Source organism: Capra hircus, chromosome 14 (assembly GCF_001704415.2).
Source record: "Capra hircus breed San Clemente chromosome 14, ASM170441v1, whole genome shotgun sequence".
NCBI lineage: Eukaryota > Metazoa > Chordata > Mammalia > Artiodactyla > Bovidae > Capra > Capra hircus.
Genome location: NC_030821.1, coordinates 9,799,710 through 9,814,450, shown reverse-complemented (window position 1 = coordinate 9,814,450; position 14,741 = coordinate 9,799,710). Strand labels below are relative to the sequence as shown.

Genomic DNA, 14,741 nt, shown 5'->3' with positions numbered 1-14,741 from the left:
GTCTAAGCTGTGTCGCCTGAAGATATATTGCAGGCAGGGATCAAAGTTTTTGCTTAACTATTGGTTCTGAAGTCCGGTACTAAACCAACTTTTGCATCAATTAAGAATTCCTAAGAGATCTTCTGCACGGTCTGTTCTTGCACATTATTTGTAATAACCATTAAGATGGTCATTTCATAAGCATCACATCACTGGCAGATGCGGTGTTACACGTTTTAGTGTTATTACAGTGTATTAGAACACACATACACAGGTAACCTAAATGGCTGAAGGATCGCGGAGGTAACTAAAACACAGTGTCTAACAGGATGCCTTTTAAACAGAGACTGTAATGTCAGAGCAACATGATAATGCTTTATATTAATTAATACAGCACCCCAATCCCCAACCCAAAGTAACCTGCCTGTCACACCACGCTGAGCTAGCAAAAGCATATGCTGATAAATCAACGGTCCACTACAACACGTATCTATAATTCATGAAGGAGAGTAAGAATTTAATTTGTACCAGGCTTCTCTGTAGATGAAAGACCCTATGGGAATTACTCGATACCCAGAGTTTCTATTTAATGTGTAGCAGATGAATAACAAGGGGACAAAAGGAATTGATTTTCAACCTTTGAAAGTTTCTCAGGAAAAGAGGGACAAAGGGAAGTTTTCTACCCTTTACCTCCTGACTTCCATTGTTTAATTAAACTAGATATGAATTCAATTTTATTGGCATCTTATGGCTAAGACATTTAAGGACTTTGTTTCATGTTTTTTAAAAGGACATTACCATCTTTTGGACAGAATTTGTCCTGCTCTATTCAAGTTAGTGATACTGTGAGGCACTGTGAGGCACAGTTGTTACCATCATTAAAACATTATCACTTTCATATAAACATTTTAGGGCTGTTATGCATTATAAGAATATTTTATAGGTCACTAAATTCTGAAGATAAATATCTTAGAGAAATTGAGAATTAATTTTATATTTGGCTAACAGTGCTCTCTCTTTAGTATCTATAATCTTTGTACCTTTATATCTAATATCCAGAAGCATATATGAACTTGACACTGGTATTTAGCATTATAAAAATCTGGTATATAAAGCAGTAGCTATACATAGTAGATAGGATGAAATAACCTAGATATGAGTGATCTTCTAAAGTAAGTGTTTTCTTTCTTTTTGGATGTCTTGAGAAACTGATTTTTAATATAGTACTACCCTAGTCTTCAGTGATATTTCTCAGGGATTTTAAAGTAGACTATGCTAGTAGACTTCCCTGTTAGGGCAGAGGTTAAAGTGTCTGCCTGGAATGCAGGAGACCTGGGTTCGATCCCTGGGTTGGGAAGATCCCCTGGAGAAGGAAATGGCAACCCACTCCAGTACTCTTGCCTGGAGAATCCCACGGAGGGAGGAGCCTGGTGGGCTACAGTCCATGGGGTCGCAAAGAGTCGGACACGACTGAGCGACTTCACTTCACATCTATGCTAGTAGAAAAGGCTTGGAAGTCAGAGGGCCACATTTAATTTCTGGCTCTGTAATTCTGTTATTTTGAAAAAAAAAACAAAACACTAAACCTCTAAAAGCTTTGGATTTGTCATCTCATGTGGTGGCTATAACTCTGAGACAATCATTTTTAATCACATTGCAGGTGAAGAGGCTCACTTGGCTAGTCACATAGCTGGGGGTTGGCAGGATCTCCACTGGGGCTCTCAGCATACCACCCTCCTTACTTTGTTTCAGAACAATGAAATAAGGATTGTGAAGGTATATTTGGGATACAGATAAAGAAAGGCAATTTTAATCAGATTTACTACTGTTATTCTTAAACTACAAGACCACTTTCAAGACTTGTGGGGGATTGACCTCTTGAGGCATCAAGCCTCTTCTCAGCAAAAGTAATATAGACGTTTCCTAAGATGGAAGAGAGATTTCATTTGAATGAAGCCCAGACTCCTTCAGACTTGCCCATGAGTCCACACACACACACACACACCCCAAACATATACACAAAGGGTTTAACCAAGGACTTGACCAAAAAAAAAAGGGGAGGGGGGTTAATCTATTAGTCATAAATTAATGCTGCTAATTCCCCTGAGGAATAATGGTGTCTGAGAACAATCTAAGTTGTATCATTTGCTCAATCTTAGCTTGAATTTGTAAGTAAATACTTTTCTTCCCTTTCAGGAACAGTTTACTTTTCATTTAAGACTGAGTACACAGTTTGGAATCCAGCTAATTATTTTCCTGCACCCTATTCTTTCCTCACATTAAATAATGTACACCTTTTAGAAGAAATGACCTGATAAAAGTCACCCCAGCAGTGATGCTTAGAAGTCACTTCAAGTCTAGAAAATCGTAGGCCCTTTCGGAACAGAGCCAGAACAGCTCTGGTTTCCTTGGGCTTGAATAGAGTTCCCTCTCCTACTCCAACCTTACCACGGTTGGCCCCAGGATAGGGGACTCTGTTAGGTTAGGACGTCATGGCCCAGCTGATCTGCAGAGAAAGCAGTGTAGATGCTACTCAGAATTCTTACCTATATTTTTATATTCAGAGAGATTTCTTGAGTTTTAGCCATTTGACCTCAAATAAGATCCACATCCCCTTCATGGATCAGAGCCTTGACATGGCGAAAGGGCTTGTGTCACTCAGTGAAGCTAAGAGCCATGCTGTGAAGGGCCTCCCAAGATGGACGGGTCCTAGTGAAGAGTTCTCACATGGTCCACTGGAGAAAGAAACAGCAACCCAGTCCAGTATTCTTGCCTAGAAAACACCATGGAGTATATGAAAAGGCAAAAAGATGTAGTATTGGAAGATGAGCCCTCCAGGTCATAAGGTTTCTAATATGCTACTGGGGAAGAGCAGAGAGCAGTTACTAATAGCTCCAGTAAGAGTGACGCAGCTGGGCCAGGGTGGAAATGACCCTCAGCTGTGGATGTGTCTGGTGGGGAAAGTAAAGTCTGATGCTGTAAAAAACAATTTTGCATAGGAATCTGGAATGTTTTGTCCATGAGTCAAGGTAAATTGGATGTGGCTAAGCAGGAGATGGCAAGACAGAACCTCAAATCTTGGGAGTAGATGAACTAAAATGGACAGAAATGAGCAAATTTAATTCTGATGACCGTTATATCTACTACTGTGAGCAAGAGCCCCTTAAAAGAAATGGAGTAGCCCTCAAGGTCAATGAAAGAGTCCAAAATGCAATACTTGGACACAGTCTCTAAAAGGACAGAATGATCTCAGTTGCTTTCCAGGGCAAACCATTCAACATCACAGTAATCCAAGTCTGTGCCCCAACCACTGATGCCAAAGAAACTAAAGTTGACTGATTCTGTGAAGACCCACAACACAGCAAAAAATGATGTCCTTTTTGTCATAGGGGATTGAAATGCAAAAGTCAAAAGTCGAGAGGTAGCCTTAATAATAGGCAAGTTTGGCATTACTTTGCCAACAAAGGTCCGTCTAGTCAAGGCTATGGTTTTTTCAGTGGTCATGTATGGATATAAGAGTTGGACTGTGAAGAAAGCTGAGTGCCGAAGAATTGATGCTTTTGATCTGTGGTATTGGAGAAGACTCTTGAGAGTCCCTTGGACTGCAAAGAGATCTAACCAGTCCATTCTAAAGGAGATGGGCCCTGGGTGTTCTTTGGAAGGAATGAGGCTAAAGCTGAAACTCCAGTACTTTGGCCACCTGATCTGAAGAGTTGACTCACTGGAAAAGACTGATGCAGGGAGGGATTGGAGGCAGGAGGAGAAGGGGACAACCGAGGATGAGATGGCTGGATGGTATCACTGACTCAATGGACGTGAGTTTGAGTGAGCTCTGGGAGTTGGTGATGGACAGGGAGGCCTGGCGTGTTGCAATTCATGGGGTCGCAAAGAGTCAGACACGACTGAACTGAACTGAACTTGGCCTTGGAGTACAAAGTGAAACAGGGCACAGGCTAACAGAGTTTTGTCAAGAGAACATGTTAGTCATAGCAAACACCCTTTTCCAACAGCACAATTTGACTCTACGCATGGACCTCACCAGATGGTCAATACCAAAATTAGATTGATTATGTTCTTTGCAGCCAAAGATGGAGAAGCTCTATAGAGTGAGCAAAGTTAAGACCTGGAGCTGACTGTGGCTCAGATCATGAGCCCTTACTACAAAATTCAGGCTTAAATTGAAGTAAGGAAAACCATCAGGTCATTCAGATATGACCTAAATCAAATCCTTTTTGATTATACAGGGTAGGTGATGAATAATTCAGGGAATTAGATCTGGTAGACAGAATGTCTGAAGAACTATGGACAGAGGTTCATAAGACTGTTCAGAAGGCAGTGACCAAAATTATCCCAAAGAAAAAGAAATGCAAGAAGGCAAAGTGGTTGTCTGAGGAGGCTTAATCATAACTGAGGAAAGAAGAGAAGCAAAAGGCACAGGAGAAAGGGAAGGATATACCCAACTGAACGCAGAATTCCAGAGAATAGCAAGGAGAGATAAGAAGGCCTTTTTAAAATGAACAATGCAAAGAAATAGAGGAAAGCAACAGAGTGGGCAAGACTAGAGAACTCTTCAAGAAAATTGGAGATATCAAGGGAACATTTCATGCAAGGATGGGCATTACAAAAGACAGAAACTATAAGGACCTAACAGAAGCAGAAGATATTAAGAAGAGGTGGCAAGAATACATAGTGGAACTATACAAGAAAGGTCTTAATGATCCAGATAATCACGATGGTGTGATCACTCACTTACAGCCAGACATCCTGGAGTGTGAAGTCAAGTGGGCCTTAGAAAGCATTACTGCAAACAAAGCTAGTGGAGGTGATGAAATTCCAGCTGAGGTATTTCAAATCCTAAAAGCTGATGCTGTGAAAGTGCTGCACTCAGTATGTCAACAAATGTGAAAAACTCAGCAGTGGCTACAAGACTGGAAGAGGTCAGTTTTCATTCCAATCCCAAAGAAGGGCAATGCCAAAGAATGTTCAAGCTACTGTACAATTATGCTCATTTTACATGCTATCAAGGTCATGCTTAAAATCCTTTAAGCTAGGCTTTAGCAATATGTCAACTGAGAATTTCCAGATATACAGACTGGGTTTCAAAGAGGCAAAGGAACTAGGAATCAAATTGCCAACCTTGGCTGGATCATGGAGAAAGCAAGCGAGTTCCAGAGAAACATCTACTTCTGTTTCATTGACTATGTGAAAGCCTTTAATGTGTGGATCACAACAACTTGTGGAAAATTCTTAAAGAGATGGGAATATCAGACCACTTTACCTGTCTTCTGAGAAACCTGTATGCGGGTAAAGAAGCAACAGTTAGAACCTTACATAGAACAACTGACTGGTTCAGAGTTGGGAAAGGAGTACATCAAGGCTGTATATTGTCACCCTACTCATTTAAATTCTATGCAGAGTACATCATGCGAAATGCTTGGCTGGATGAAGCACAAACTGGAATCAAGATGGCCAGGAGAAATATCAACAACCTCAGATATACAGATGATACCACTGTAATGACAGAAAGTGAAAAGGAACTAAAGAGCCTCTTGATGAAGGTGAGAGAGTGAAAAAGCTGGCTTGAAACTCGCCATTTAAAAAATGAAGGTCATGGCATGTAGTCCCACTACTTCTTGGCAAATAGAAGAGGGGAAAGTGGAAGCAGTAACAGATTTTATTTTCATGGGCTCCAAAATCACTGCAGATGGTGACTGCATCCATGAAATTAAGACACTTGCTGCTTGGAAAGCTGTGACCAACCTAGATAGCATATTAAAAAGCAAGTTCATATAGTCAAAGACAGAGTTTTTCCAGTAGTCATGTACAGATGTGAGAGTTGGAGCGTAAAGAATTGAGCACCGAAGAACTGATGCTTTTGAACTGTAGTGCTGGGAAAAACTCTTGAAAATTCCTTGGTCTGCGAGGAGATCAAAGCAGTCAATCTTATAGGAAATCAACCCTAAATATTTATTAGAAAGACTATTCCTGAAGCTTAACTGCAGTACTTTGGCCACCTGATATGAGGAGTCAACTCATTGGAAAATACCCTGATGCTGGGAAAGCTTGAAGTCAAAAGGAGAGGAGGACAGCAGACAATGAGATGGTTGGATAGTATCACGGACTCAATGGACATGAATTTGAGCAAGTCCTGTGAGATAGTTGAGCACAGAGGAACCTGGTGTCTTACAGTCCATGGGGTCACAAAGAATTGGACACAACTTAGAGACTGAACAACAGCAACAAAGGTCCATATAGCACAGTGCTCCAGAAATTTTCTGAATTGTTCTTTATTTGTTGAAATGAATAATTGGTCTAGCCATCATAGCAATTGATTGAAATTTGTATATATTCCCATTAAAGGTAGGATCCATTGATTTTTCAATCTGTACCCAGAAATGAATGGATATTTTAAAAACTCATGTTTGTGACCTGTTATTTGATACATATTACTCTAAATTATATTCATTTATGTGTTTATTCTGTCAATACCAAATTACTGAGCTTGTATTATATGGCAGGGATAGCACCAGGCAATGAAGGTACACAGGTCCCTACCTTTGTGTTCACTATAATTCATTAGAAGACTCAGATCACTAAATTATGAGTCTTCATGGACTTTAGTGCAAAGGCTTCTGCAAAGAAGTTTTGTTTCATCTGATACTTAAGGATAAGTCAGCAGCTATTCTGTAGCTACCCTCCACACATTATCCACGTCACCCCCATATTGCCTCATCCATTCTCTAATTTCACTTTGGTTTACAGACTAGTAATAGTTATCACCAACCATATGAAAGTTACTGGACTGCTTAGGGAGACAGAAGCAAATGACATTTTCTGTACTTTATCTCTTTAAGTGTATTACATGTTTCATTAAGAATGTAAAGCCAGAATTAGCATAAAATCAAAGGAAATTCATTGAATCTGGCCATCTTCAACTGTTTTTTTTCATATACACTTCTAGTTCCTATCTGTAAACATACATAGTCTTTTTTTTTTTCCAGTGAATATTGTTAGATTAGAACTATTTCAAAAGGAACATGCTGCAGCTTTTCTTTGAAATCCATAACTTTTTCTAATTCAGGGATTCAAAGGACATGACTGGAATTGAGCCTTAAAGAGAGAGTCAATAATTGTGCTGTTCCAATAGTTAGTTTTGTGTTGAAGCTATTAAAGTGCTATTTCACCGCAGACTGAAGCAGTCTTTATTCATATTCCTAGGTAGGTGCAGAAATACACACGCTTATATTGGGTGGTTTTGTGGCCCTTAAGTAGAAACACTGATTGAACCTTCAGACTTGGTTTCTAGAACTTTCTGAGCCCTAATATTGTAAATCGGTAAATCTGAGAGGTTCATCTTTATTACCCCCTCTAGAATTCATGGAGCCATTCCCAGTGGATCTTGTGCAGTGTGGCCCAGCCTCTGGGAATGGTCCCAGTGGACTCTGTAGCATGTAGCCACCACGAAGTCTCCCAACATGGCTCCTGGAAAAACCCTCACAATCTAATCAGCCCTGTTGATCCCCAGAAGAATCTGGAGCTTTCAGAGTAGGAGCTGATTCTATGTTAACTCAAGATTTTTGCTTATCTGTTTAATTTACTAAAAGGCCGGCTGTCTGAATCCATAAATGTTCATGGTGTAGTGGCTGGTCCATTTGGCCTGGAATGATCTGGAGTGATTCATCTCTTGGAACTTTGGTTTTCTCATCTATAAAACTGGGATAATGTTTTTGTGACTTATCTAGGAAAGTGGATAATAGGTACAAGTAAGATAAGTAGAAATTTTTTTTATAAAATTCACCTTACAACCGAACAGTGTGAATATGTAAGAGAGAAACAAAATCAATTAAAAAGCTATTGTTACAGGAAGGGCAGGGAAGGAATTTCAATAATAACTGTGAGATTGGAAAGGAAGGGAGATCGGGGAGAAGCAAGATCTGTTGGGTTTGGCTCTGAGAGGTTGTTGGGGAGTTTCCAATGAGATGACAAAGTCTTGGGCCTGATTGTTGCCAGTAACTGAAAAGGACCACGCCAGGGAGTCGAGTTTAGGGATTACTGACTCAGATAACAGGGGAGCATCCCGGTAGTGCTACAGAACAGGCATTTGAAAGGAAGAGAAGCTCACAAAAGAAATAAAGCCTGGAAGATGATTTAAGAGTCATTTTCTTACAACTAATAGTTAAAACCATGACTGAAAGGGAATGCGTAGAGAGGAAAGTATATTTCTTTTCTTTATGCCAATTTCCCTCCTTGTCAAATATTTAGAGGGACATAAAAAGAAGACAGAGAGGTTATAGTATAAGAAAAGTAATTTTTGTTGTATCAAACCCAAAGTTAGGGAGACATGCCACAAGGAAAATTGTTTTTTAATTTAAAAAATTAAAAAAAAATTTTTTTTGTCTGTGCCACATGGTGTGTGGTATCTTGGTTCCCCAACCAAGGATGGAACCCAGGCTTCCTGCTTTGGGAGCATGGAGTCTTATTCACTGGACTGCAGAAAGTCCCAGTGATGGATATTATCTTTAAAAAGGAGGAATGGGGAAATGGTCAGTAGTAAATCTTCAGAAGATCTGAGGGCAGCGAGGAAGGAGAAAAAGTAAGTGGCCACTAATGACATATTAGTGGAAGTAAGGACATGTTCTGTCTGTGTAGCTGTCAGTGTCCCTCACGGGGAGGCACAGGACCATGAGCTTTCTGATTGTAAAGATTGTGCCGTGCAAAGATGTATGTAGTCTCATTTGCTTTCAACCAGTGCCAAAAGGAGGAGGTGGTATTAGTTCCTGCCATTTATTCAGGATCCACTGAGCATCTGGACCCCTTAGTTAGCACTGATATAATCCTGAGTAATCCTGTAGTTATCCTTCCTACTTTATAGGTACTGCTACTCTAGGAGCTTAAGTACTTTGCTTGTGGTTCTAAAGCCACTAAGTGATACAGCTAAAAGTGAAAAACCGAGAAGGAATGACTCTGAAGCCACTCAAAATTGGAAGCCATTTCCATTACATACCATGATAATACTTTTTCTTTGGTTGCAACTTCCTGGTCCAACGTCTGTCAACGTTTACGGTTGCAGTGCCCTTCTAACATTATTCCTGCCAAAACAGGTTATGAGAAAGATCTGCAATGGACAAAGTGTGGCATTTTAGAAAGAGTGGTTTGCAGTCCAAAGGCATGATGAATTAAACGTTGCCTGTGTAATTTCATAGATATGGAAGTTATTTGCTGTAAAAAGTTACTTACATTTTGGGAATTTCAGTTATAATCATTCTGCTTTATTCTTTGGCTATCACTTGTGTGCAAGGTTTTTTTGGTTTATTTATTTATTTATTTATTTTTTGAGAATTATAGGTGGATAAGAGCTGCAGAAACTTCTTAGGAGAAAATGTTTTGTTTCTTGTAAAAGGAATTTCCAATGGTAAGAACCAGAAAAGCTATTATTTTGCTAGTAGGACAGAAAGACCATTCTCTCTGTATCTAAAACAACCAGATGAAGGAAATAATTTTGTTCATAGGAACAGAAAGATTATTGATATGAGACAAGTGTCAGTAGTCTTTGACATGCAGCAATGGCACCAAGAGCTTCAGTCCATCATTTCCATGTCGGTATGTAGCATCAGTACATTTATAAAGGGAGGGCTGTGTTCTGCCTCCTATTCTTCATCTGAGTCCTAGCCTAGCTTTGGAAAATGGCTGATTCTCATGATAGGGAGGAAAAATATTCCTTATGCTGAAAAAAGAATAATATCACAAATAAAGGAAGACTATAAAGTGCCATGGACTTTGGGAACAAAATTTGCTATGAAATGGTATTCTTGAGATGTCTATACTGTTGTGCTAATTGTCACCAGAATCATTGCTTGAAAGACTGAAAGCAAAGCTCATCTATCTGAAAAATCAATGAAGAAAACAAGCAACTATTAGGAAGTACTAGCTTGAATATGAAAAGCACAAATTGAAAAATGTAAAGTTAGATGAAGCCACTGACCACCTTAACACCCTGCCTTTATGAATATACCCCTGGGTATCATACACAATTTGCAGTTTTCCACCTTTGTGAATGACAGAAAGCTTAGAAACTAAAAATGATTCGAATTTGAGTACTCATAAGATTCTGCACTTATAAGTACTGGTAAGATCCATGGTTCCCAGAAGTGATGGTTGAGAGACCAAGTACCCCTGGTCAGGCATCAGTCTTAGAGATATGGATTGCTGCTGTTGCTGCTGCTGCTGCTAAGTCGCTTGAGTCGTGTCCGACTCTGTGCGACCCCATAGACGGCAGCCCACCAGTCTCTGCCACCCCTGGGATTCTCCAGGCAAGAACACTGGAGTGGGTTGCCATTTCCTTTTCCAGTGCACGAAAGTGAAAAGTGAAAGTGAAGTCGCTCAGTCATGTCCGACTCTTTGCGACCCCATGGACTGCAGCCTACCAGGCTCCTCCGCCCATGGGATTTTCCAGGCAAGAGTACTGAAGTGGGTTGCCATTGCCTTCTCCAACAGGTATGGATTAGCTAACAGGAAATTTGATAGAGCCACCCAGAAGGAATTAGTGGAAATTGCTTTGCCCGTTTTCTAATAACTTTATTTTAAAAATATTTTTTGTTTATTTGACTGTGCTGAGTCTTAGTTGCAGCACACGGATTTTCAGTTTTCACTGTGGCATGCAGAAACTCTTTGTTCTCAGCAGGCGGTAGGGAACTCTATTTCATGTGGGATCCAGTTCCCTGACCAGGGATTGAACCTGGCCCCCTGCATTGGGAGCACATAGTCTTACCCAGTGGACCGCCAGGGAAGTCCCTCTAATGAACTTTTAAAAAGGAATCTGCACTTTGGAGTTTTCCATTTGTTGAACACTTGAGCTAAAGTTCCCTACACATTCATTGCAGTGCATTGTCAAGAGCAATTAAAAATAGGCAGGTTTTTTTTTTTTTTCCCACCAGCTTATTTGAATTACTCTTTTTTGCACCTTTCTAAAGTCATAAGTTGTTTTTTGTCTCAGTAGTGGGTGGTAAATGAATGGGACTGAACAACTTCAGAATGGGACTGGAGGTAAAAACTAGAGCCCTTGAATCCTGGATTAGAATCCAGAGATGCTCAGCAAAAAAGTCTCGTTTCCCAGCAGCTTTATAATCCAAAACATCTGTTTCTATATTTGGCATTGTTCCACTTTTTTATTCTTAAAATTGTTCCCATCTTTCAAAACACTTTAAAAAATAAAGAAGTCCCCTTTCTGTCTCCTCTTTCCATTCCCCCACACATGCATTTGTAATTACCTGGTTTAGTCTGTGTGTTTAATCAACTTAAATTGAGACAGTTACCTACATCTGATTTCAATCTGAAGGAGCCATTGAGAACCAGGCAGTTACTGCCTTGTGTCTGCCAAGATGTGACTCTGCCAGGAAACGGATAGGACTTATACCAGGGTATTTCCTAAAGAAGCCACTTGACTCAGTTTAGATGTTTAATTTCCTTAAAATATTGTTTTGGGTCTCAGTCTGTGTTCTCTAGTTGGGATTTTCTGATGTAAGTTAGGAATTTCACTTATTTCTGAGTTTGTTCCAGGATCCAGCTGGCATTATGCGAAATGCCTAAAGCTCAAGGGAGTAAACCACCCTGAGTGCTGAGTGTCATACCTCGCTGCTCTGGAGGATGGACAGGCCCATGTTTGTTCAGGTCTTTGTGGCACCATTGTCCATGCGATAAGATTGAGTTAATTTTCAGAAAAAAAGGGCTCCTGGTTATGGTCATGAATCCTCTGATCAGAGGTACATATTTTTTGAGATATTTTCCCAGGAAAATTAAACTGCAGTAGAAAAAAATTACTTTGTTCTGGTATTGACTGTTAATTGTAATTCCATTTTTATTTATAACATGAGCATAGAAATCAAACTTCTAGATTTCCTTAGCTATGTTCACTTGCAACACCTTCTACTGGCCAGACTTTGAGATCTTAAAGTTTTTATTTTTTCCTCTTCATTGGACTGTCATTTCTGAGTGGTAAAGAAATATGAACACAAGACTGAGCTCTTTATAAAAGTTTTATGCTATCGTTCTTGAGTTTATAGGCTTCAAGGACTTGAAAGACTCTAAGAGCCCTTTATTTGTTAGCCAAATTAGGACGAATGCTAAAATTTCCTTAGCATATTTTGCACAGTGGTAAAAGCATACAGTCCAGGGTGATGAGCTGACATTCCACTGGGGCATTTTTAATAGGCTTATGAGCCCACCTGAACCCAAACCACCAGCATGCTGAAAGCAAAAATAATCGCAGGAAGCACAGTGGGGAGATTTTTTCATATCCACGTAGATCGGGGCTTTAAAAAGCTATATTTTAATTGTGATAACAGCCACATGCTTTCAGCTGTTTGGGGTTACCAGATTACAGTCAGAGGTTTGTTTGGCAAGAAAATAAAACCAAGAGAGATAAAGAATAAAACGACGAACGGTACAGAGCTAAGATTGCTTGATACAACATTGCACAATGGATGGTCTTGCCAAAGGAGGCACAAACATTTCAAGGAGGCTTCCTGAGTTTCCCCCACTCCTAGAAGGGCCCTTAGGGCACTGTCATCGTCAGTCTGGTTCCCGAAGCTCCCTCGTTTCCCAGGATCTTCCCAGGCAGGGGTTTTCCGTCTCTAGTGCACCTGTGCCCAGCTTCATGGTGTGTTTATCTCAGAGGCAGCCTCATTTCTGCTTTTCTCACTTCTTGGAAAGCACCCCTGGAGACTGGCAGTATTCTTGCTAGGGTGCTAGAACTCACTAGAGTTTTCAGTTTCCTCTGCTTTTCTGACTGCTCAGAGCTGCTGAGGTACAAGTGAGCTTCAAAGGAACTCCATCAGCCGGAAAGCAGTATATGAAAATTGAATTGTTGTTTACCCAGTTTTAGTATTTCTGGCTTTTCAAAGCCAAATTAGGTGATCTGATTTATTGATTTCACAAATATTTATTGAGCACCTACAATATATATCAGGTACTGGGTGCTTAGAATATATCAGAGAAAAAACGAACCAAGGATCCAATCTTGAGGGAGCTGAAGTTAAAGGGGATTGTTTTGAGACTTTCCTACCATTTGGTTTTCAGGTATTTTACAGTAAATAACTAATTGCAGTGGGGGAGAACTGAATGCGTGCCCCAATCTCTCTGGTCTGTGCTGGAGCAGGGAATAAAATCCTCTGTCTAGTCCATTATATTCCTTTGAATCTAATAGTTCAGTTCAGTCGCTTAGTTGAGTCCAACTCTTTGCGACCCCATGGACTGCAGCACACCAGACCTCCCTGTCCATCACCAACACCCAGAGCTTGCTCAAACTCATGTCCATCAAGTCAGTGATGTCATCCAACCATCTCATCTTCTTTCATCCCCAGATCATTCTCATAGTTCCTTTGTGGTTCCTGTTAGTGTCTAGAAAGAAGAAGCTTCTCCAGGACTGGTGTCTTTGTATCTTTCCATGGTGGTATTCTCATTAGAGGAAAAAATTCAGTTGTAGCAATTGTTAGTATGGATGAACAGAAATTTTATATGTGAAGATACTAAACCTAACAAGAAGGAATTTTACAGTGAAAATGGGAAAGAGTTTCAACCAGTTTGTGTAGCTGTCTTAAGAGTTTTTGAAGTCTGGGCAGTCACCACACCAAAGCCAACATCTCCAGTGTGTTCAGTGTGTGTACAAATACACACATGGATTTTTCATTCTCACCGTTCTTAAAAAGTAAGGGGAGGGGGCATTCCTGCCTAGTTTCTTTCTCAGAGTTTGACCTGGTCCAGGTACTAATTGGAGATGTCACCCTTTTCTGCCTCCTCCCATAGAGTTGCTGGAATTGCGGCCGTAAAGCCAGCGAGACCTGCAGCGGCTGTAACACAGCCCGATACTGTGGCTCCTTTTGCCAGCACAAAGACTGGGAGAAGCACCACCACATCTGTGGACAGACCCTGCAGGCCCAGCAGCAGGGGGACACACCTGCCGTCAGCTCCTCCGTCACGCCCAACAGTGGGGCCGGGAGCCCCATGGACACACCACCAGCGGCCACCCCCAGGTCGACCACCCCAGGGACCCCTTCCACCATAGAGACGACACCTCGCTAGACGTGCACTCAGAACTGTCGGAGGAAAGACAACACAACCAACACGAAACCAATTCCTCATCCTCAGATGCTCAAAGTTGTTTTTTTTCCTTTTTTTGTTTTGTTTTGTTTTGTTTGTTTATAGACGGACTATCCTGTTTCAGTACTTTCAGCAAGAGAGAACCTAACTGTATCTTGAGGCGATCGTAAAACAGAAGGCCAGTAACGGGTCATAATGACTTATTGTGGATAACAAAGATTTCTTTTCCTTAGAGAACTGAAAAGAGAGCAGAGAATATAACATGAGATGATAGATTTGACCTCCTCCCTGTTATTTTCCAGTAGCTGGGATTTTAAACTAGATGACCTCATTAACCGATGCTTTACCAAACAGCAAACCAAGAGATTGCTAATTGCTGTTGAAAGCAAAAATGCTAATATTAAAAGTCACAATGTTCTTTATATCCAATAACGGAAAAAAAAAAAAAAGAGGAAAACCCTCAAGGGCATGAGCATTGGCTACAGCAGTAGACATTTTAACAAGAAGATGAATGGCGTCCGTGGGTTGCTAACTGAACTTTGAAGACCAGCTACATAACGCGCAGATGTGTAGCATATTGGAAGGAGACACAGATGTTCGGGGTTTTTTTCCTGTTTCTGAAAAGAAATAATAATATCCAGGTCAACAGAAGGAAAGATGAAAGATGA

At 40.5% G+C, this 14,741-nt stretch overlaps 1 protein-coding gene across 7 annotated transcripts in view; it reads left to right on the top strand.

Moving 5' to 3' along the window:
* The window catches only part of RUNX1T1 (RUNX1 translocation partner 1), a 153,798-nt gene that overhangs the window by 136,014 nt on the left and 3,043 nt on the right, over positions 1-14,741 (top strand). For all 7 annotated transcript variants that reach the window (XM_018058202.1, XM_018058200.1, XM_018058204.1 and 4 more), the window contains one exon: positions 13,780-14,741. This exon is cut by the window's right edge and continues 3,043 nt beyond it. In XM_018058202.1, the coding sequence (XP_017913691.1) occupies positions 13,780-14,055 (276 nt within the window). In that variant the 3' untranslated portion in view covers positions 14,056-14,741. The remainder of the gene's footprint in view (positions 1-13,779) is intronic.